The sequence below is a fragment of the Macaca nemestrina genome, chromosome 10 (genome assembly GCF_043159975.1).
Source record: "Macaca nemestrina isolate mMacNem1 chromosome 10, mMacNem.hap1, whole genome shotgun sequence".
NCBI lineage: Eukaryota > Metazoa > Chordata > Mammalia > Primates > Cercopithecidae > Macaca > Macaca nemestrina.
Genome location: NC_092134.1, coordinates 40,407,448 through 40,431,719, shown reverse-complemented (window position 1 = coordinate 40,431,719; position 24,272 = coordinate 40,407,448). Strand labels below are relative to the sequence as shown.

General features: G+C 42.0%; 1 protein-coding gene across 4 annotated transcripts in view; it reads left to right on the top strand.

Annotated features, from left to right (window-relative positions):
* The window catches only part of LOC105483721 (pleckstrin homology and RhoGEF domain containing G7), a 75,195-nt gene that overhangs the window by 31,689 nt on the left and 19,234 nt on the right, over positions 1-24,272 (top strand). For 3 of the 4 annotated variants that reach the window (XM_071071318.1, XM_071071317.1, XM_071071315.1), the window contains exons 5-10: positions 3,056-3,096; positions 7,288-7,386; positions 8,185-8,328; positions 11,826-11,921; positions 12,474-12,575; positions 16,062-16,175. In XM_071071318.1, coding sequence (XP_070927419.1) covers positions 3,056-3,096; positions 7,288-7,386; positions 8,185-8,328; positions 11,826-11,921; positions 12,474-12,575; positions 16,062-16,175 — 596 coding nt within the window. The remainder of the gene's footprint in view (positions 1-3,055; positions 3,097-7,287; positions 7,387-8,184; positions 8,329-11,825; positions 11,922-12,473; positions 12,576-16,061; positions 16,176-24,272) is intronic. The other variant, XM_071071316.1, reaches the window with a different exon arrangement.

The window sequence follows — 24,272 nt, the reverse complement described above, 5'->3', positions numbered from 1 at the left end:
ACTGTGCCCTGTCCTCAGAGGTGGAGTCTACAGAGACAGGCAGGTTTCCTTGAGCTGCTATGAGCTCCACCCAGTTCGAGCTTCCCAGCAGCTTTGTTTACCTACTTAAGCCTCAGCAATGGCGGGCGCCCCTCCTCCAGCCTCGCTGCTGCCTTGCCGGTAGATCACAGACTGCTGTGCTAGCAATGAGGGAGGCTCCGTGGGTGTGGGACCCTCCCGGCCAGGTGTGGGATATGATCTCCTGGTGTGCCTGTTTGCTTAAAGCGCAGTATTGGGGTGGGAGTTACCCGATTTTCCAGGTGTTGTGTGTCTCAGTTCCCCTGGCTAGGAAAAGGGATTCCCTTCCCCCTTGCGCTTCCCAGGTGAGGCAATGCCTCGCCCTGCTTCAGCTCTCGCTGGTCGGGCTGCAGCAGCTGACCAGCACCGATCGTCCGGCACTCCCCAGTGAGATGAACCCAGTACCTCAGTTGAAAATGCAGAAATCACCGGTCTTCTGTGTCGCTCGCGCTGGGAGTTGGAGACTGGAGCTGTTCCTATTCGGCCATCTTGCTCCGCCCCGGTTCTGCTATTGGTTTTTAAACTGGTTTGGTTCTTTTTACAAAAGAATCCTTACTTGGAAATCCAATGTATAAAACAAATCCAGGTGAAGTTGCAATGCTTGCAGCTGGGATGAGCCCCAAAGACTCACCTCCAAGGCATCCCAGGAGCCTCGGACACCTGACAAAAGAGTTTGAAAACCAGCAGGTCATCCCTCATTCACATATGTGTGAGTGAGACCCAGAAAGGAGAAGTGGCCTAGTCATAGGGTCAACTAGTTTGTGCAGAGAAATGGAATCAAGGCTCCTGCCTGTGAGTCCGGTACCCTCTCTACCAGCCTGCATCTGTCATCATCTGTCATCTATTGTATGGGCAGCTGCAGTCTCCTGTATGTGAAGCCCAGGGCCACCAGTGAATAAATCATAACCTGTTTACAGCTCTTTATTTTTACAGACTCTTTCACATCTACTTACTGTCTTATGTGATACAATAATCCAAGTGAACAAACCAAGAGGGGTTAAGTGATCTGCTTGAGGACATGCCCCTAGAAATCCAAGCTAGTTCTAAACACAATGTGGCCTTAACAGAGGTTAGTACATTTTAAGAGGCTTTAGAATGCTCTCAATTAGTTAACAACTAGAACAGTGGTTTCCAAAGGCTGTCCTGGACCAGCAGCTTTGCCCTCACCTGAGAAGTTGTTAGAAATGCAGATTCCAGGCTCCCCACCCCCAAGACCTTCTGAATCAGAAACTCTGGGGGTGGTGTCCAGCAGTCTGTTAGTCTGTTTTATTTGTTGTTGTGGTGGTGGTGGTGGTGGTTGTTTGAGACGGAGTCTCACTCTGTGACCACCACCACGCCTGGCTAATTTTTTTGTATTTTTAGTAGAGATGAGGTTTCAACATATTGGTCAGGCTGGTCTCGAACTCCTGACCTTAGGTAATCCATCCGCCTCGGCTTCCCAAGGTACTGGGATTACAGGCTCGAGCTACCGCGCCCAGCCAGCAGTCTTTTTTAACACGCTCTGCAGGTGATTCTGATGCCAGCTACAGTTTGAGAACCACATACTAAGGAACAAGGTCATCGCTGCTTCTACATCTCACTAGCTGTTATTTTTGTGTGTGCCTAGCATCATGGTAGATACCACACAGCATAAGATAAGCAGCATCCTCTCTATACCCCTCTGCCCTCTTCTCAGGAGTTTAGAATAGAGACCTTATGTTCCCAAGTCATGGGCTAACGCAGTGCTGCTCACGCTTTGCAGTGCATATGAGTCACCCGCAGATATAGTTGAAATCAAGATTCTGGTTTAGCAAAATTGTATATTTAAGACAGATAATGAAAGATTGTGGATTCAATAAAGACTCAAGAATCTTCTGAATACTCACAAAGCTTTCCCAAGGCTCCAAAGCTAGAAAAGCACAGGAGAGAAATTGGCCAAGGATCAGAGACCCCAATTATTGCAGTTCAAATTGGATATAGTAATTTACCACCAGGCATGGGAGAGCTAAGTGTGGTGAAGCTGATTTGTGCCTAAGGGAGAGTCCACCTAACCTCCCTTTAATAAAGATCAATAACGTGGTCAAAATGAATGCGAGGATAATCTGTTGGGCAGGTGCCTCCCAACGTTACAGTGGGAAGGTGCCTTAAGCACATCTTTGCAGTTAATGCTGCTCAGATCGTTGCTTCCTTTGATTGAATTATTACACACCCTCTCCTGGGGGATCTGATAGAAAGAGAGATGGACGTATAAGACATCCCTTTTGTATACCGAATGGTCAGAACATGCCACCCACACCTAAGAGACAATTTTCAGCTTTTGCTAGGTAGCATTACAACTTTATGCAAACAGCATAAAATTCAAAAGGCTAGAACCCAATCGAATCTCTTTCCTTCCTGGTCTTCAAAAGAATGAGGGATTGAATAATGGCTTCTTTCTCAAGTCGAAGCAACTCCTAGTTGATGGCCAGAAGCAAGAAGCCCCAACATAAAAATTGGTGATGTTTTAATGTTCTCTATTTTGGGAGTCTTCCTTTAACCACATCTGGGGATTATGAGTGAAGGCAGTTTCCAAGTCTCCCATTTGCTCAGGCTGCTGAAGTTTGCATGTGGTGGGAGGGTTCTGGTAAGACAGCGTGAAAATGAAGGACCTCTCCTTTTAGCCCCAAAGTGCTCTGGTTCCCTGTCTTAAATAAATTACTCAACATCTTAGAGTATAGTTTACAGATTTCTCCTCAAGCGATGAGGAAAAGGAGTTTAAATAATACACCAGTAAAGAAACAGGACAATACCACCTTAAGGCAGCAACAGAACACCAACTTTTAGGTTGCAACGTTGCTTCATTCACTCATCAGCAAAAATATAAATATTCATTTTGTGCATTCTCAAGAGAAAGACAATTAAAGCAGGATGAATTCTGTTTGGCTAATTTTCAAAAAGCAGGTTTTGTAAAGCACTGCAATGATCTGTCACTAGTAACTCTAAGTACTTGTAATAATATATTGTCTTTAATTTCACCCAGAATCCAGAAAGCCAAGATGGCCTTTCTCCAAAAGAGGAGTGGTAAGTGTTGCAAATTGCCATTTTTGTTTTAATTAAGCTTCCTGTAGCTAAGAAAGTAAGAAATGGCTGAAGAGCCTCTTCATTCTGCTTTATCTTTGCATAAAGACAGATGGCACGTGAAATATAAATGATATCATCACATCCATAGTATTGGCTATGGAACATGCCAAGGGTTGCCAATTTGTGCAGCGAAACAGTGCTAATTGCCAGTAGTTAATTAGCTCTGGAAAAAAAAAACACACAAAGCAATCCTAATATAGTGATGCTTTACAACACTACATTTATAGCTTGCTGCTTAGAAAGCAGCTCACTCGATGAAGCAAACTTGCACAAATGTATGCCCCAGTTTGCAGTTAGTGCCATGTATATTGGGAACATTGAAAAATGAATGAGACCTGACAGAAACAGATTCCGCAAATACACTTCTATTTCTGGGAAAGCCGACTGGATTAATCCTAGTGGGTTTGAATTCATTCTTGGTTCCATCAATAATTGATGAGTTATCCATCTCAATCAGCGGTCCCTGAGACTTTACTGCCTAGGACAAGGGTGGCCACAGTCAAGCCGTTCCTTCTGGCATGCTGTGGGAAGAGGGAGGGAATGTTCATGATGACAACTGGACTCCTCCTGTTTTCTAGAGGGAGGAGAGGGACTGATTTGTGTTCTCCCAGCAGTACTAGTTGCATGACTTACACACCACAACCAGCAGCAGCAGCGGGGCCTTATGGACTGTTACTATGCCTCATTCTGTTAAAAATCTGCCCACATGGCCTTGCCAATCACTTTGGCATCAGTTGCTGACATCTGCAGTGGTTCTATGACACACACACCTTGCTATTTTTTAAGTCCCATTGCTAAATAAAAAGTCCTCTGAAGTTCCAATTCTAGCTCCTTCCCCTACTGCCCTATGACCTTGGCCAAATGGATTACTCTCCCTCAGCTCAGATCTTCCCTGTAAAAGACAGAAGACCAGTGCCAGCCTCACAGGGTGGTTGTAATGAATGCCTTATAATGCATGTGGAGCCTACCCCGGAGCCGGGCACACGCAGACACTCAGTCAATCTTGGCCGTATCACTAGTAGTAGTATCTTTAATTAGGGTTTGGAAAACGACTTATTCTCATAGCCAAGTGTATGATTGACTTTCACTTTTTTTCCCAAAAATAAAACGTTTATATGGAACATACTCTTAAACATTATGAGCTGCAAATCGTAAATTGTTAGTAAAATTGTAACACTATTGCCACCAGGGCTGTTGCTCACCAGTCATTTACAGACATGCTTTGTCTGTCTTTCTAACAGGTCTGAGACAAGGCTTATGACGCAGCCCCTCCTGAGCTCTTTCCTCGAATAAACAGAGGCAGAGCTGGTCACCAATCACATCTGAGATCTCAGGAGAAGGGGCATCTCCCCCAAGCCCTCCCGAGGGCTTATCCAGGACAGGGAAGCTCTGAGGGCTGCCTGAGAGATAGAATATGCTTTCGGAAGGGAAGAACTTGGCTAAGGAAGGGCACTCCTACAAGTTGTTGGGATTAATCCATTCTTTTCCCCCACAAAGAAGCAACTTGTTCTCCACACATGTGTTGAGCAACTGTGCCAAGTACCGGGACAGATATCTAAGATGCCAAGATGCCCATTATCAGCTCACAATTGAGAAGATGGGACTGACAAGTAAACTGTGGGTGGTGGGGGAAAACATGCTAAATGGTTGGCACTGTGTTGGAGGGAGGGAGGCAATGAGGGAGATACACAAAGGAAGAATAATTGGTGGACGTTCTCAGCAAATGTTTTCAGCAATGAAGAGAAAGTCATTTCTAGAAGCTTCACTTTCACAAGAACACAATATCTTGTTTTCTTAAAATTAACATTGTTTCCTTTATCTTCTTATCGTTATTTATCACGTAATTCATATCTCTATAAATGGTAATCCACATCAATATAACAAACACACTTCTATGTTGTGATGTGTTTTTCCAATCTATTACAGATTTTTCCTTTTCCTCCTTTCTTCCTTCCTTTCTTCCTTCCTTTCTTCCCATCAGTTTAATATTAGTAATAAAAGCAAACACATCTATAATGTCTAGCATATTACCAGGCACTGTTACTGTTTACCTGTATTCTTGTTTATGCATGTCAGTTAACACATGTGAACTCATAAATTCTACAACAATCCAACAAGGTAGCTAACATTATTACTTCTCATTTTGAAAATGGGGAAATGGATTCAGAGAGGTCGACTAGTTTGCCTGAGGACACACAGCTCATAAGCTATGGAGCATCCAGCGTTCCAAGAAGTCTGGCTTTGAGTCTGTTCTAGCCCTGTGTGGCCCTGCTCCTTCAACTGTAGGAGTCCCCATCACCAGACCTGGAAACTCCTTCATTCATTCTCTCGTTAGAGCTCTCATAGATCTTACCTGTTCTCATTGATTTGTCAATCACTCCAAAAATGTGTATATTCAGTCTTAACCTTCAATTTTGCTCCAGTTCCACGTCACCAGTGACTACTGCACATCTTCATGCCACCTACCTCTTAGTTACTAAGTTTGAGACTCCAGAATTAACCTTGGCATCTCACTTTTCTTTACCCTGTGTATTCTCTCAAGTAACCTTCAAATGCTTTTCATTGCCTCTCCTAACTACTGCTACCACAATGGAGGCAAGAAGGTACTAAATGGGCGTGTCATTTTCAAGAGTTAATGTGACCACTGGGAGAACGGTCTCCTCTCTCCTCACTGGAATACCCACCCAGACATTTGGCCAGGAGGCTGGTCAAACCCATAGAGAGCCATGGTGAGTGCCCTTCAAAACACGGGGCTGGCACCCACTTTCCCACAACTCCAATGCTCCTTCCATTGTCTCAGCCTCTTTCTTTTCCAACTGGCTGCTGATTTTTTATTTCCACAACATGCAGTCGCTATGGTTTCAGACATCAACAAAAGGCATATGTCCCAATTGCCGTAGGAGGTCTTTAACTGGTTCCAAGATTCCTTTGCTGCTGTGGAGGCTAATGAGTCTACAATAGGTTTCCTTTTTCAGTGCCATAACCCTACCAGAGAAACCAGCCACAACCCATTAGCACATTCTGAAACTATGACAGGGTCTCTTTTCAGACGCGCAGGGAGCCCCCTACCTGCAACGGTAGATAACCTGTGCCTTTCTTGCTCATGAAAACAACACCAATTAACTTTCACCAAACTGTTTAGATCCATGCCAATATCGTGCACCCTGAGGCAACAGAACAAGTCGAAAAATTGTTTGTCCTAAGCATTCACTTGAAATGCAGCCAAGCTGACTTTTAAAAGCCTTGCACGTTGTTATTTGATAGCTTCTTCTTGCTTTGGTTGGTAAAATGAACTCTTTAAGTGGGCAATTCATGATATTGCAATAGAATAGTGAATGAACCAAAAAGAAAATGCTCACAATATAAATTTAAAAAGCAAGTTGCAAAAGGATGTGTGAATATGATACATTGTGCAGTTTAAAAATTAATTATTAATGTGATCAGAATATGATATTTCCAATGGGTATGTGAGGGTGAAGACACAGTTCATGGTTTTTTTTGTTGTTGTTGTTTGTTTCTCAAGTTTTCTGCAATAAACATATATTATCTTAGCAATCAGATTTTTTAAACAAATATTATTAAGAAAAAATGACTATAACAAAAGTAAGTGGGTGATTCCATTCTAAGGAAAGTAGAGTTTCCAGCATGTTCTGGTATTCTGTAACAGAGAATTATTGTTTGGGACAAGTTGCTTTAACACTGGGCTTTATTTTGTCATCTGCTAAAATAAGGGCTGAACCAATATGTCTGAGGTACCTTCTGATGTTAATTAAATCTTAGGGTCCAGAGTTTGGAAAAGTTAAAACTGCAAAGGCTATGTCACCCCAATGGGTAGGCATGATAAGACTGTTTGCTGTTTGACCATTCTGTGCCTAGGATTTTTTTTAATGTGTAAAATGAGAGGTTTGGACAAGGTATTCTCATGGGCCTGTGGCCCTCAGGTCTGACATTCTGTGGTTCTGTGGCTCCTACTAGAGCTCAGAAATGGCTTTGAAACTGTTAGTTGCTTAAAGACAAAATATGTCATCTCTTATCATGAATGTTAGGGAATGAACGAAAGATACCAAGGCTGCCGAAGTTGTGTCATTAAAGAATCCATGTTTGAAAATCCTGTTTCTAACCATCTTTAAGCAGGGCAAAGACAAACACAAGCGCACATCCGATATGGAAAACTGCCTGTCCTCTGTGAAAATTACCAACTTCAGGGGCTATGACTTCTACAGTCTGAAGGTATCTTTCCAACTGTTTCCTGTGGGGCATGGCTTTTTCTTTTAATTTTTTGGTGGGGTGGGGAGGGGAGGGTCAGTGTTTTAAGCTGCCAGATTACTGCCTTGTTTACAGTAAGAGCAAAATGCAAGAGAGGAACCCAGGACTGAAAAGGGCTTGCTCTCCTCAAACACACTGAAAGCTGGGGAAAGCCATTTTATCTTAAATAAGGTAACAAGTGTGAGAGCACTTCATAGGCCAGAAAGCCTCTACAAATGTTAAAAGTGGTTGTTACTACTCTTCATCTCTCTGGACCTGGATTTCCTCATTGGAAACGTTAAGTTGTTTTTGATAAGACGATTTCTAAAGGTCTCCCTGAGCTTTAAAACTCTCACTTCATGCTTCTTCAGTAGTTAATTTCAGTAAGTTTTGCCAGTGGAACCCGGAATCAGACTTCCCAGTCCTGGGTTTGGGGTTCTTTGAGTTTTTATGTCAATAAACTGAAAAAGACTCATGATATTCTCAAGCTTAATTCAAAGCATCATCGATCTGAATTGATTTGAATCTTAAACTAGAAATAATGCACATTGTGCATTTCATGCTGTGTATTAGGAGGAATTGGCATCCCAGAGCCCCACAGAGAAAGCGATGGCTTGGGTCACTTGGGGAGTCACTGTCAAGAGGGATGTCCAGGGCCTGAAGCAGGAAATCATGATTCCAGGGGTTGCTCGGCCCTTTGGAACTGCAAGCCAAAGCAAATAGCCAACAGGTCAATCCACTGAGGTGGAAATGTTTTCTTCTCTCTTTTTTCCTCATGTACAGGATAAGACCTGGGATGAAGTCATGGAAACACATCACAAACTCCTGACCAATCAATTAGACTTGAGAAAGCAGCAAGAGGCCATGTGGGAACTTTTCACAAGTGAATGCACCTATTTTTTGGACCATTTATTAGTTCTTAAGATGGTAATGCCAGGCTTAATTTTGTAGTAGATAGAAAATTTGTTTCTTTGGGCACTTGTTTTCCTCTTCTGAAAGAAATAAAAGAGAGAGAGAGAAGAAAGAGAAAGAAAGGAAAGAGAGAGAAGAAGGAAGGAAGGAAGGAAGGAAGGAAGGAAGGAAGGAAGGAAGGAAGGAAGGAAGGAAGGAAGGAAGGAAGGAAGGAAGGAAGGAAGGGAGGGAGGGAGGGAAAAGAGAGAGAGAGAGGGAGGGAGAGGGAGGGAAGGAGGGAGGGAGGGAGGAAGGAAAGAAGGAAGGAAGGAAGGAAAGAAGGAAGGAAGGAAGGAAGGAAGGAAGGAAGGAAGGAAGGAAGGAAGGAAGGAAGGAAGGAAGGAAGGAAGGAAGGAAAAGAGAGGGAAAGGGAGGCGAGGTGAGGTTTTTTTCTCCCTCTTTCAGGGGATCGTGAAAATTTTTATTTGTCATTTATTTTTGTTTACCTATTACTCTACTGTCTTTTTATACTTTAACATTGGATGAGATCTTCTTAGCGAACTAGTCCAGTGTCCCATCCGATGTTGAATGAATCTCTTCTGCCTTGTCTCACCAGTTTGCACATTCCTGAGCCAGGGAGCTCACACCCTTCTCAGGCAGTCCATTCCCTCTTTCCTTGGCTTCCTTTCTTGGAGCTCTTGCTCCCTCGTGAACAGTGCCAGGTGACTGCTTTTTATCAGCTGCAGGGCCACCATTGCAGATTTCGGGGGCTACCATACACATGCAATTTAGTACTGTTGAATTACATGGTATATTCATGATGTCTCCTATGTAAATAGCACCTGTATGGTTACACACTGCTGCAGCTGTGCTCTGGTGAGGCTCAGAACAGAGAATTTTTTCTAGAAGAACAATAGAGCAAGGAAGAGAACCATAGAGCAGCTTCCTCCCAGGACCACAGAGGAGGATGGGCCACACAGCTCCCAAGGTTGCCTCTGACCATAATACTTTTGCATCCTGATGACTGTCTTACACAGCTAAAAGGCACTGTGCTGGCAGACCTAAGTTCAAGCCCTGGCTCTGCCTCTGATTTGCCTTGTGACCTTAGGAAAGTGTAGTCCTTCATATCCTAAACCAGGGGTTGACAAATCTTTTCTGCAAAGGTGCAGATGGTAAATATTTTGGGCTTTTCAGGCTATATAGTTTTTGTTGCAACCACTTAACTCTGCCATTGCAGTGCCAAAGCAGTCTACAGGAATGTGCCTGACTGTGTCACCCAGAAAACATCATTTACAAAAACAGGTGGCAGGCCAAATTAAGCTCACAGCCTGCATAGTTTGACAGTCCCTGTCCTAAGCTGTAAAGGAGAAATGACAGTACCATCTCTGGCTATCTCATAAGACCATTATGATGATCAAATTAGTTTTCTTTGAAATCTATCAAGTGCTATACAAACGTCAGTTATTTTCTGTAAGTAATATTTTTTGTCAATCACAGTGCTAAATCCTTAACTTAGCAAAATGTAAAACACAAAGACACTCTAGGAGAAAATTGAAATTTAGAGACCATGTCAGTTAGGATGCTTACAAGAGCATGTAATAGAAAACTAGCTTAAATAATACAGTATTTTGTTAGTCCTTGTGACTGCCAAGTTCAGAGGTGGGAGAGAATTCAAGACATGTTTGATCAAGGGGCTCAAAACAAAACAAAAAACATTTCTTTCCATCTCTCACCCTGCCTTCCATGGCATTAGCCACATCCTATGGCTGGCTTCTCTTGTAGTCACAGCATGGTTGCTATCCTTGAGCTAATGGCCAGAGAAAGAGAGAGAGAGAGAGAGAGAGAGAGAGAGAGAGAGAGATCTTCTCAGCATTCATAGCAAAAGTCTTGAGATTTAATCTTATTGGACTGGCTTAGATCACATGCCCACCCGTGAGCCAAATCCACTAGCTCCGTAAGGAAGGAATGTGCCAATTGGCTTAAGGCAGTCAAGACCCAACTTTGGGAGTGAGATCAGCTTGCCACATGGCACATGTGCCACCTGGGGAAGAGTAGACATGGGTGAAAACCAGCCTGTTTTTAGGGAAGAGGAGTATTGCAGGGGGTGGTAATGATAAATGTTCACTGCAGAGAACTAAGCCCCTGAGCTATGCCACCTTCCTTGTCCTAAGGAACCACAGAACTTTCTGTCCCACTGTAAACTGTCCAAGCTTTTCAAAATAACATTTCCTGTTTAAGAAAAGGCCAATTTGAGCTCACTGTCAAATACCTCAGTGTATTTAAAGAATATATGTACCTTCCTTTTACACAATCAATATGTTTTCCAAAAGCGCTTATGAGTTAAAAATTTGTGACTCATATAATAAATATACTGGAGGACTCAGCATTTTTTTTTAAATGCAAAATTTCTGTAAAGCAAAGAATCTTATAACAATAGTAGTATTTCTTCCAAATTGTCCCAATCTATCTGTAGTAATGAGTTCTGTTTCTTACAATCATGTTTTAAATGCTTGGATATTGACAGATTTCCAGACAACCAATACTCCATGGATTTTGAAAGGTCTAAGTGGTTCTCGACAGGTGGCCTCTAGACCAGCAGCATCAGAATCCCTTAGGGACTTGCTGGAAATGCGCGTTCTCAGACCCCATCATAGATGAGGGTGGGGTCCAGCAAGCTCTGGTGTAACAAAGCTGCCAGGTGATTCTGACACAAGTTCAAGAACCACTTGCTACACTAATGAAATAATACAGGAATGGGAATTGGAGAAGGTTACCTATCTAAAGCCCAGTCTTTTAACCCCTAACATTCTTGAAATAATTTGTCCTTTTGTCCCTTTGAATGCTTCCCGTCTTATGTACGCAAAGTATTTCTTTTTCAATAAACTGCTCTCTCTTCAGTTTATAGAATGAAGGGCAAGCTAGCTGTAAGTGAGGATTGTACTTCTTTTTTTTTATTTTTATTTTTTGACTTGCTGTGTAGTTCTCCAGTTTGTGAAATCATCAGATTAAGTAAAAATAACATAAAAACTCCCTTAATGGTTTCATCCATGTTTAATGCCTCTAAACAACTGAAACATTTTACCAGTTATCAGAGATTAACTCACTAAATCTCTACTTTTAATTCCCTGAAAGTAAAGTATATTTGGGTCTTTTGCAGAAGAAAGCATATGAGAACACACCATGAATATCGTTTTGCTCTCAAGTTAGTAGTGTTGGCAAGAAGGGAACCTTTGGGATTTCTTTGGCACTAGAAGCAGAGGAAGCCCATTTGGACAGATTCTGTTCAATAGGAATGTTGTTAGAATTGACTTAAGCAACCACAACTTTCATACTGAAAAGCTCATTTCCAATATGTTCTGTGAAGCTTAAATGTGATCATTTGTCTTGAGTATAGCATTTAAACCTTGAGAGTGCTGATTTCTCCATTGTTTTGTAAAGTTATACCCAGGAGGTTTATGTTTAATGTTCTTGCAAAAGGTATGTTTCAAAATTAAAAAATAGAAATTAATGTGCATATATTTTTTATTTCAAAGATCTTTATGAATACACTAAAATATCTGCAAACTCATGAATATCTCCTAGATGTGGATTTATGGAGACTTTTTGCAAACCTGGAGGAGTTAACTCAGGTGAGCCAAGTAGGAAGATTTTAGTAGTCATGTTTTAACATTCACTAGAAGATCTCGAAAATTCATACTTGGTCTGTTCTTATGGCTTGTATTCCATAATATATCTCCATATTCCATTCCTAGTCAGGACTTCAGGTTAATAAGAAAGAAGTTGAAATATCCATTGATGCCTTTCCCATAAATTGTAGATATTAGTTACCCTTTATTTGTCATTTTTCCATGGCTATTTTAAAAAGTAAACACATTCCTAAGATCTCCATCATCTTCATAAATGGTTATTTTCAACTGAATGTCCTCTTCTCACATACATTATAAACAAATAATATTTTTCCTCTTAAAAGGAAAGAAAGAGAGACAACAACAAGAATTTATTTATAAGAAATACTTATAAGAAAATGTGTATTGGAGAGTGGAGGAAATAAATCTTTGAATTTTGCTAGGAGATAAATTTGAAATGGGAAACGTGTAAGAATGATACTTGAAGTTCAACAAATGTTTATTCCTTAACCCTGGGTGTGTGCCTACTTTTGCTTTCTTTCTCTCTGTCCCTAGACAAGCCTTGGTTTTGTGAACAGTCTCTTTGGCATCATCAAGGACTATGTAGACGCTTCTGATATTTCCTCATCACTGGATTTTATTTCCGTACTCACAAAGGTAAACTCCTTCCGGGAGATCTCAGCTTCATAAAGTAGCATTACCCACCTCCCAAGACAGTTGTTTATACCCTACTTGATTTTTCTTCTCCCTGGGAAAGTTCTACCTCCACCCTCCTACAAAGGAACTGTCCCTTTCTCTACCAATCAACATTTTCAAAAATAACTTGCAGATTCTGTTTTCCCATTGTCACATCTCCTGTGTAGGTTTTATTAACACAAAAATCTGCATGCATGGAAAAGCCATTTCCAAGTCTGTTTTTTAAATTACTTCAATTTAAAGCAATATTCATGGCAATAGTTTAGTGTCTGCTAATTACATGATTCAGTTGTTTTAACGAAAGTACCAATTTCTCAGAAAGAAACAGAATAAACCTTCAAATTCATCAACACCCTTGATCATATTTCTGTGGGTGAAATGAGGAGAAAAGAGGAAAACCTGTGCCCCGGGTTTGATAAGTGCAATTTATTTCTTGAGTAGACATTTGGACATCCTCCCCTACTTTTCTTACTTTGAGATTTTTAATCTAATTTTAATCTAATTTCATTTAGCAAAATCTGAATTTTTAAACTTCACTTTTTAAGAAAAAAAGACAGATTGAGATTTATTGAGAACTTACTAAGTGCTATATATGGAGCCAATACCCTGTATACAATAATGTGAAAAATTAAACAAGCTCCTTGCTTTTAAGGAATTTTAAGTCAGCTGGGTGCGGTGGCTCACACCTGTAATCCCAACACTTTGGGAGCCCGAGGCGGATGGATCACGAGGTCAGGAGATTTGAGATCATCCTGGCTAACACAGTGAAACCCCATCTCTACTAAAAATACAAAAAATTAGCCGGGCATGGTGGCGGGCGCCTGTAGTCCCAGCTACTTGGGAGGCTGAGGCAGGAGAATGGCGTGAACCCGGGAGGCGGAAGAGCTTGCAGTGAGCTGAGATCTCCCCACTGCACTCCAGCCTGGGCGACAGAGCGAGATTCTGCCTCAAAAAAAAAAAAAGAAAGAAAGAAATTTTAAGTCTTGTTGGGGAGAAATTAATCCAATAATGACACTAATGATTATATAATCAAAGTAAGATAAATGCTGGGGAAAAGAAGAAACATAAATATCATGAGTGTCCAACAAAGGAAACCTTGTAAGTTGGGAAGCATAGTAGGGCAGTCACAGGTAGGAAATGCTTCCTGGGGATATGACACTTGAGAAGATACATGAAGAAGGAAGAGTTTTAACAAGGCAAAAATAAGCGGGAAGATCCTTTAGTGAACATTGAAAATGGGTTGAAATAAGAAGATCTTTGGACGTTTTGTTTGTTGTTTAGTTGTTTTTTTATTTACTTTTTGTAGACAGCCTCTCTGTTGCCCAGGTTGGAGTGCAGTAGTGCGACTTCAGCTCACTGCCACCTCCGCCTCCCAGGTTCAAGCAATTCTCATGCCTCAGCCTCGCAAGTAACTGGTATTAAAAGCATGCACCACCACACCCAGCTAATTTTTGTATTTATCAAGTCAATGAGATAGAAACTGAAGCTTAGAGAAGTTAGATAATTTGGCTGAGATCACAGAGCCAATGGGTGGTAGAACTGGATATCTAAGCCTGACCATTAATGACTCTATTTTTCTTTTTTTTGGAGGGGAGGGTGGACAGGCTGGAGTGCGGTGGCCCAATCTCGGCTCACTGCAACCTCTGCCTCCTAGGTTCAAGCAATTCTCCTGCCTCAGCCCCCCGAGTAGCTGGGACCAGAGGTGTGCGCCACCATGCCCAGCTAATTTTTGTATTCTTAGTAGAAACAGGGTTTCATCATGTTGGCCAGGCTGCTCTCGAACTCCTGACCTCAGATGATCCACCCGCCTCGGTCTCCCAAAGTGCTGGGATTACACGTGCGAGTCACCACGCGCAGCCCCATTAGTGAGTCTTAATCTTGGCCTCTAACCAGTTACCTCCTGGTTCTGACATTTCTCAAGCATCTCAGTGCTTCATGAGAAGACCCTCCCTTTACCTCCAAGTTCTCTTCAAGGCCCAGCTATCAACATTCCCCTCCAAAATAAACTCACATCATCTTTCAAATTACTTCTTGCTGAAGCCAAAACTTGACATTGCTCCCTATAGTGTTTTGTCTTCTAAGGTCCTATAACAAAATATTTTTGTAGGTTTCACCATCTCTGGCTTTGTTACTGTCACTTCTGTTAGTGGTTTTTCAGGCTGGGTCTGCTTTCTCTAACACCAGCAGGTGTGCTTTCTTTCTCCAGTTCACCACATTGGGATACTATTGGAAATTCCTTAATGCAGCCCATGAGTCATTATATTATCAATAAACCTATCAATGGACACATAGGCTTAACAACATGGTAGACACTATGATGGAATCCTGAAGAGAGTGCCTGCCAGTAACAAGCCAGAAGAATTGCTGAAGAGAAAAAGAATAACCATCATTCCCAAGAAAGACGCTTAACTGAGATGGTGGCATGTAGTTCAGTGTGCTCAGTTTACCCATTATATGTATGAATATATATATATATAATTGCCTTATTCTAAAAACAGTTTTAGGTGGCTTACAAATGTGTAGTCATTATAGCAAGTTTAAGACATTAAATAAAAATAATGAAGAAAAGGGAAGACAAGTATTAGACTGAGTAGGATAAAATGCATGCTACTAGATAGAGTACGCTGAGTAGAGATGTCCCAGATTTCCTTTTAATTGGAAATGGAGTCTCCCTCTGTCACTCAGGCTGGAATGCAATGGTGCGATCTCGGCTCACTGCTACTTCCACCTCCTGGGTTCAAGCGATTCTCCTGCCTCAGCCTCCCAAATAGCTGGAACTACAGGCACATGCTGCCAGGCCCAGCTAATTTTTTGTATTTTTTAGTAGAGACAGCGTTTCAACGTATCTCCCAGGCTAGTCTCGAACTCCTGAGCTCAGACAATCCGCCTGCCTCGCCTCTCAAAGTGCTAGGATTACAGGCGTGAGCCTCTGCGCCCAGCCAAGATGTCCAAAATTTCTACATGTTTAGAAGCCAGCAAAATTAAATGCATGGAAATTCTTGAGGCATATCAGATGAAAAGTCAAGTGTCCTTACTTTAATCACTGAGTATCAACACAAACTTAACATCAACCAACAGGGTCACCCAAATCAAAGGCAATATTTGTTACTGGGTGTCCTGCAGGATGTGGCGCCTGAAGAAACCTTAAACAGAAGTGAAGGGGTGAATTAAATCAAGACGGCCTAAATAGAATTTTCTTTAAGTATAAGGAGAAAAAGACTATTTATTGAGGTGTCAGCTGTTTATTATGAGAGTACCATATTTTGTTAAAATAATGTTTACTTGGAGATTACCTGTGTATTTCCACGCAGCTGTAGTGCCTGCTTGATCATGGCGCCTCCTCCACTTTTCCCTAGTTAATGATAAAAGTGAAGAGAAATAGTCTGTCAGGGATCAATGCTCTCCTTCACTTGTGTTCATCCTCCTTCTGCTCTTCCTTTCTTGCAGTATTTCCGAGGGAGTCTCTGTCAGAGCCACCAGACCTACTGCCTGAACTATTCAGCTGCTATCTTTTATCTTGAGAGCCTGAGGCAGAGAGATGACTTTGGAATTTATTTAAAAGTAAAGTATCGTTTTCTTTTCTTTCGTAATTTTTCTGGTGCTTTTTGGGTGTCATGTGTACTGGGAATGATTGTATTTAAATTAAATGGGAAGAAGAAAACAAAATGATCAACACTATGTTTTAACTATAAATCTGCTTTCCTCATAAATACATTGTCCACTGCACACTTAGGAATATTAAATGGTGCACATCTGGAAACATTATGTTATCTAATATCCCTCCTGAGATTTTGGCTGGGGCTTAAAAATGTTTTCTTTGTTCATTATTTTATTTGCGGTAGAAACTGGTACATTGTAAGGAGAAACTATAGTAAGAACCTGAGCTTTGTGACTTAGAAGTTTGCCTCTTGCAGGAGTTAGTTCCAGGACAGAAACTTGCGGCGTCATTTACACTGTATTCTACATCCGTGCTGCCCCCTTGATTAGAGTATAAAGCACAATGTCAATGTTGCCTCCGGAATTGCGCTAATATGGCAGCTCTGGGTCCCACAGCATTAAAAGAAATTTCTGCCGGGGGCCTTCAGCATTTTCTAGTAGCCAAGCCTAAAACCAATTTCCCCTGACTTCCCTAATTCTGTTGGTCCCTGCCTTGATATTTCTTTAGTCTGAGCTGGACCTTTTCAGTCCTGTGCCAGAGCCCTTTTGGATCATACAGAGAAAATGGTCCAAGCCTTTCCAGAAAATCAGCTCTTCCCTGCAGCTGCAAGAAGCCCCTGCCAGAGCATGACCTCAGAGGCTTGGGAGGAAAGGCTCCCATGGTTCCCAATGACTCAGCTGTGAATCAGTGGGCTTCTGCCACGGCCTTGATATGCCAGGAAGCCTGGGTGTGCCAAGGATGAGAAAAGGGGAATAATCTTAGGGAAGGGACTTGGCCATATTTTTGTAGCTTCGGACCTTTAATGTTTCATTTGCTACCCAAACTGAAAACTGATAGCTCATTAGATTTCCAAATGCATGAATAATCATTTTGTGAATGTTTCCCCTAGAAGCTGATGGATTAGACTCTTAGGTAGGCCCCCAAACTGGGAGAATCCAGGTTCCTTTCTCTCCCTTCCAAGCTGAGGAAGAGATTAATTTAACAAGGTCCAATTATTGTTTTCAAATAACTTTGGAAAATCCTATATACATGTATTCAAAGCCAAATGATTTTTGACAAAGGCACCAAAAACATACATTGGAGAAACAACACTGTCTTGAGTAAATAGTGCTCGGAAAACTGAGTATCTCCATGCAGAAGAATGAAAGTAGACCCCATCTCTCACCATATCTAAAAATCAAATACAAATGAATTATAAGGCCTGAAACTATAAAACTGGTGGAAGAAAACATAAAAGAAGGACTAGAGGACATTGGTCTACACAAATATTTTAGGGCTAAGACTTCAAAAGCATAGGCAACAAAAACAAAAATAGACAAATGGGACGGTATTAAACCAAACGGCTCCTGCACGGCAGAGGAAACAACAGAGTAAAGAGGCAATCTGCAGAATGGGAGAAAATATTTGCAAACTATTCATTTGACAGGGAACTAATACCTAGAATATACAAGGAGTTCGAAGATCAAAAAAATAAATCCCATTACAAAGTGAGAAAAGAATCTGAACTGACATTTCCCAAAATGAAACATACAAATAGCCAACAGGTTGAAAAAAGAAAAATATCTCAACATCACTAATCATCAAGGAAATGCAAATGAAAACCACAATGAGATATCATCTTACCCCAGTTAAAATGGCTACTATTTAAAAAGATAAAATAAAATAACAGATGCTGGCAAGGATACAGAGAAAAGGGAACTTTTGTACACTGTTGGTGGGTATGTAAATTAGCGCAGTTGTTATAGCAAACAAAATGGAGGTTTCTCAGAAAACTAAAAATAAAACTACCATCGATCCAGCAATCCCACCACTAGGTGCTCAGCCAAAAGAAAGAAATCAGTGTATCAAAGGGATACCTACTCCCCCATGCTTATTACAGCACTATTCACAATAGCCAAGACATAGAATCAATCTAGTGTTCATCAACAGATGATTAGATAAAGAAAATATTATATATATATATATGCAATGGAATATTATTCAACCAGAAAAAAGAATGAAATCTTGTCATTTACGGATGAAACTGGAGGTCATTAAGTGAAATAAGTCAGGCACAGAAAGACAGATATTGCATGTTCTGATTCATATGTGGGAGCTAAAAAATGTTAGTTGCATGGAGATAGAGAGTAGGATGATGGTTACCAGAGTCTGGAAAGTGGGGAGAAGGGGTAAAGAGAGGTTGGTTAATGGGTGCAAACATACAGTTATAGAAGGAATAAGTTCTAGTGCCTGATAACCCACTGGGGTGACTATAGTTGACAACAATAATTTATTGTGTGTTTCAAAATAGCTAGAAGATTTAAAATGTTGTCAACATGAAGAAATGATGTTAATAAATGTGGTTAAGGATATCCTAAATACCCTGATGTGTACATTGTACACATATATCAAAATATCATATGTGCCCCATACATATGTAAAATTGTGTATGAATAAAAATGTATGTGGCATCCAAAGATATTTTGGGAAAGGTAGTAGGTAGAGAATACAGTGCTGTTATAACACATGATGCTTTTTTTTGAGACAGAATTTTGCTGTGTCACCTAGACTGGAGTGCAGTGGCACAATCTCAGCTCACTGCAAACTCCAGTGATTCACTGCAAACTCAAGTGATTCTCTTGCCTCAGCCTCCCGAGTAGCTGGAGCTACAGGTGTCTGCCACCATGCCTGGCAAATTTTCTGTATTTTCGGTAGAGATGGGGTTTCTCTATGTTGGCCAGGCTGGTCTCGAACTCCTGACCTCAAGTGATCCAACTGCCTCAGCCTCCCACAGTGCTGGGATTACAGGCGTGAGACACCACACCCAGACCACGTGACGCTTTTACAATGCATAATACTTTACCAGACACTTTCTCAAACATCTCTTAATTCTGAACACAAACCTGTAAAGTTGATTACATTGTTCCTTTGTGTCCCCAAGTCTCAGAGAGGTTAGATGACATTTGCAAGGCCACATAGCCAATAGGTGGCAAAGAAAGAACCATAGAAAGATTTTCAGGCAAAAAATCCAGTGCTCTTCATCTCAGAACTATTTCCAGTTCCTTGGGGCTATTTCCCATGACCGTGGAACTATTAGCCTCATGAAACAAAGGTGAGAGGTCAGGGAGAGACTCACAGATACTCATGGTGACTAGTGTTTGAGCCCTTGCTATGGCCTAGACACTGTGCTACATGCTGGTCATCCCTCATCTTCTTGTCTACACACTAACTGCAGAATTTGATATTGTCCCCATTTTCCAGGAGTTTAGACAAATTAGGCAACATGCTGAAAGGTATGGTTGTTCTAGGGCAGAGGTAGGATTTGAATTCAGACCTGTCTGAACCCAGTGTTGAATCTCCTACAATGTTCTGTTGGAAAACAACGTTCTTGGAGAATGTAAACCTATGCCATGTGATGGGCTGCCTGAAACTGACCTGTAAATGCAGTGATAAATGACCTCTAAACCCTCCATACCACATGAGGCTAAGCTTTATGAATGTATGTATTTTATCCTGGTGCACATTAATGGGATTAGAATTCTTCCTACTGTTTGTTTTTTAATTTATTTACTTATTTATTTATTTATTGAGACAAGGTCTGACTCTGTCACCCAGGCTAGAGTGCAGTGGTACAATCACAGCTCACTGCAGCTTCAGACTCCTGGGCTCAGGTGACCCTCACACCTCAGCCTCCCATGTAGCTGAGACTACACACACATGCCACCATGCCTGGCAAATTTTCTAAATTTTTATAGATATTGGATCTCGCTATGTTGCCCAGCTTATCTCAGACTCCTAAGCTCAAGCGATCCTCCTGCTTACTATTTTAGAAACAAAATAATGCAGAGGAAGAAACTGGGAACTTCATACCAAGTCTCTTCGTGTGACGCAACTAACAATGGCTAAGAACTCTAGCTGCTATGGACTGAGTGTTTGAGATGTGCCACGCTCTGTTTTAAGCACTTTGTGTGGATTATCTCATTAAAACCTCTCGCCATCCCAATGAGGTAGTTACTCTTGTTATCTACATTTTACTGATAAATTTTAGAAAGGGTAAGTAAATTTCCCGAGGTTCCAAGAATTCTGGTTGCCCCATCCTAATGCTGCATCCCATTAAGACAGATTTATTAGGACTTTTTATTTTATTTTATTTTATTTATTTTTTGGAACAGGGTCTCATTCTGTCACCCAGGCTGGAATGCAGTGGTACCATCATGGCTCACTGCAGCCTCAACCTCCCACACTCAAGTGATGGGACATATTTTCATCTGGGGCCCTTGAATCTTTTCACAGTTCCCCTAAGCACATTGGATATTTATTATAAAGCAAAAGTAGCATCCATTGATCTAGACTCATCAATAAAAAAGGCCTTTTATGTCCAATCTCTCTCGATGAAGTGTTATTTGCCTTCCCTAACGGACCTGAAAAATGAAGTCAATAGAGAGATGAAAGGAAAACTTACAGCTTCACTTTTATAATGTCAAGCCATTATTTTTCTCTCTTCTGAAGTTTCCTGAAACACAAACGCTTCCAACATCCCTGCCTGGATCCTTGTCTAAATTATTTACCACAGATGCTTCTTGCCAGTTTTTATCTGGAGGAGTTTAGTGTTTTCACTTTGACCCTGAATACCAGTGCATGCTGGCAGCCACAATTGTTTCCCACAGCAGGGCAATTTGGGGCAGTGGCCTGGGGCGGTGAGGTTTTGGGACGGCAGGGGCCTACTGCTGCTGAGAAATCAGTTACAAGGATTCCCAGGCACCCAAGAGGTCCAGGACTCAAAGGTATCATTGGAACGATGCTGTCCCTGAGTCAACATGGAAATCAGCTGCTAAAGCACAGCCCTGCTCCCCTCCACTCCCAGCCTTTCTTCATCTGTCGTGCTTGCTTCTGTCCCCATCCCTGCCAACCTCAATGAGAAACACAGTCATTTGGAGCTGGAGGAGAACTTGAAGATCATCTAGCCAAGAGCCATCTAGCCAGACTGGAGTCTGAGGTTGCAGTCAGTCATGATTGCACCACTGCACTTAGCCTGGGTGACAGAGTCAGACGGACAGAGTCTAAATAAATAAATAAATAAATAAATAAATAAAACTAAAACAGTTGAAGAATTCTAATCCCATTAATGTGCACCAGGATAAAGTACATACATTCATAAAGCTTGGCCTTAAGGGTAAATTTACCCCACTGCATTTATAGGTCAATTTCAGGCAGCCCATAACACAGGCTTAAGTTCTACAATAATGTTGTTTACAACAGAGCATTGTAGGAGATTGAACATCATGTTCAGACAGGTCTGAATTCAAATCCTACCTCTGCCCTAGAATGACCATATCTTTCAGCACATTGCCTAATTTGTCTAAAAAGAGAAATCGGAGGCCCAGAGAGAGAAGGTGGTCCTCAGAGCCCAGCTCCTAGAGCTCCGTTCACCATGCACCATGAGCTCACTCTCATGGCCAGCCATCTGTACGTAGGGGAAAGGAGAAGATTGAATTAGAGGCAGAGTCTTGCTCTGTTGCCCAGCCTGGAGTGCAGTGGTGCTATCTTGGCTCACTGCAACCTCTGCCTACCAGGTTCAGGTGATTCTCCCACCTCAGCCTCCTGTGTAGCTGGGATTACAGGTGTGCACCACCACTCCTATTTTTTTCTTTTTTTTTTTTTTTTTTGTATTTTTAGTAGAAACGGGGTTTCACCATGTTGGCCAGGCTGGTATTGAACTCTTGACCTCAAGTGATCCTCCTGCCTCGGCCTCCCAAAGTGCTGGGATTACAAGCGTGACCTACCACACCCGGCCAAGAAGACTGAATTTGGCAGCATCCCCATGATGAAGAGCTCAGGATGTTTTCCAAAACATCCAGCTAAGCCAGGTACTATGGCTCACACCTGTAATCCCAGCACTTTGGGAGGTGCGCAGATTGCTGGAACTCAGGAATTTGAGACCAGCCTGGGCAACATAGTGAGATCCAGTCTCTACAAAAAATTTAAAAATTAGCCACGTGTGGTGGCCTGTACCTGTGGTGCCAGCTATGTGAGAGGCTTAGGTGGGAGGACTGCTTGACTGCTGAGGTGAGAGGTCGAGGCCGCAGTGAGCTGTGATCATACCACTGCACTTCAGCCTGGGTGACAGAGCAAGACTCTGTTCCCCATCTCCCTAAAAAAAAAAAAAAAAAAAAAAAAGGCTGATAGTGTGGAAGGAGAGTGAGACTCCACCTCACCCCACCAAGGACGAGGTCAAGCTATGAAAGACAAATGCAAATTGCTAGGCAGGAGGCTAGGAGATAAAGGGAGGGTTTAAGGAGGAAGAGAGAAAGAGCTCTCTCTTTCCAAAGAAGAGAATGGAGCCAGCAAAATAGTAGGGGCTAGTGGGCTGTGTATTTGACCCCTCTTCACAACCCAAAATCTTCAGTAAAATAAATATGCACACTCACAAAACATGTCATGAGGGGGTTTACAGCAGAAACTCACATAGGAAACCAAAAGGATACATTTGTTCCATGCTGTTCAGGAAAGAAACAGTGTACATGGAAACAAGAGTTCAGGGGCCAGAGGAAGCCATTAGAATCTCAGTCCCCTGAGTTGGTAAATATCTAGGGGAGGAGTTTGGACCTCCACAGGCCATTGGATTGGTTGGGAGTTGAGCCAATTGTACCTAGATCTTCAAAATGCAAGGGCTGACACGTGGACTTGAAGGTGTCTCTGGGGATGCAGCAGGAGTCTCCTGCAGTGTGCCTGGCCCACCAGAGGATGGCCCTGAAGGATCTGGGTCACACTGCAAAGGATTTAACCTGGAGAATGAAAGGAGAATGGAAGGTGGAAAAGAAATGAGGCAACAGCCTGCAGCAGGAGAAATATTTAGTGTAAGGGCGGGATCCCTGTTGTAGTCAATTCAGGCTGCTAGAACAACACACCATAGATTGGGTGGCTTATAATCAACAGGAATTTGTTGCTCACAATTCTGGAGGCTGAAAGTCTCCTGGTGCCAGAATGGTTAGGGGCTAGTGATGACCCTCTCCTGGGTTGCAGACAGCTGTCTTCTTGTTGTAGCCTCACATGGTGGAAAGAGAGCTAGAGAGCTCTCCAGGACCCCTTTTATAGGGACACTAATCCCATTCAAGAGGGCTTCATGCTCATGGCCTAATCACCTCCCAACAGCCCCACCTCCTAATACCACCCCATTGAAGGTTAGGATTTTATTAGGTTGGTGCAAAAGTAATTGCAGTTTTTGGCATTAAAAGTAATATTACGTGGATTTGAAGGAAAGCAAACATTCGGTTGATATTAATCCCTTTATCACTGAACTCAGGGTCAATTTGGTGTGAGTGGACAGGGTAAGAGAAGAGGAATAGAACACAGCACCCCCTCTACTCCTTCCTGATGTACCCATCTGCATGCTGGCCAGTGACCACCTCCATGCCTCATTTGCCACCTTCATTAAAGTCAGAGCCCCTTAGTTCAAGGAAGCTCACATTCAAAGAAATAGCACAGCAGATAAAACAAATGTAAAAGCTATTCTCATGTTTACTGAGGTTTCTCAAACACCATTTATGGAACCCCAATGTATAACCCATGGCAATACTTACTAAACTAAATTACTAAAATTTCTTGTCTTCCCCAGTGCTGGCATACCCTAGAACTGCCTCTTCTTCCAAATCCCAACTCCAAACTCTCCCTATTGAAAATTGTCCACATCTCTACCTCTCTCCTCTCCCCTTTTTGTTCTAGATCAACTAAGCCTCTTCAACTTCTCTTTTCTTTTTTCTTCGTTTTTTATCACTACCTTGATCCTCCTCAGCTAAGGGGAGTCAAGGAATTGACCCAACAAGCAAGAATCCTTCCTTTGCCCTCCTGCCTCTCCAGTCTCAATTCTCAGTTCTCCTAACTGCATCACAACAAGGATGGGAACAAAGCTGGTGAAACCAGAAATCTCCCCTGAGGGCTTGGGAAGAAAGGCTAATGGGCAAAAGTAAATTCACTCTCAAATGAGAAGGGTAAACAAGGCTGGAACACATCTATTATTACAT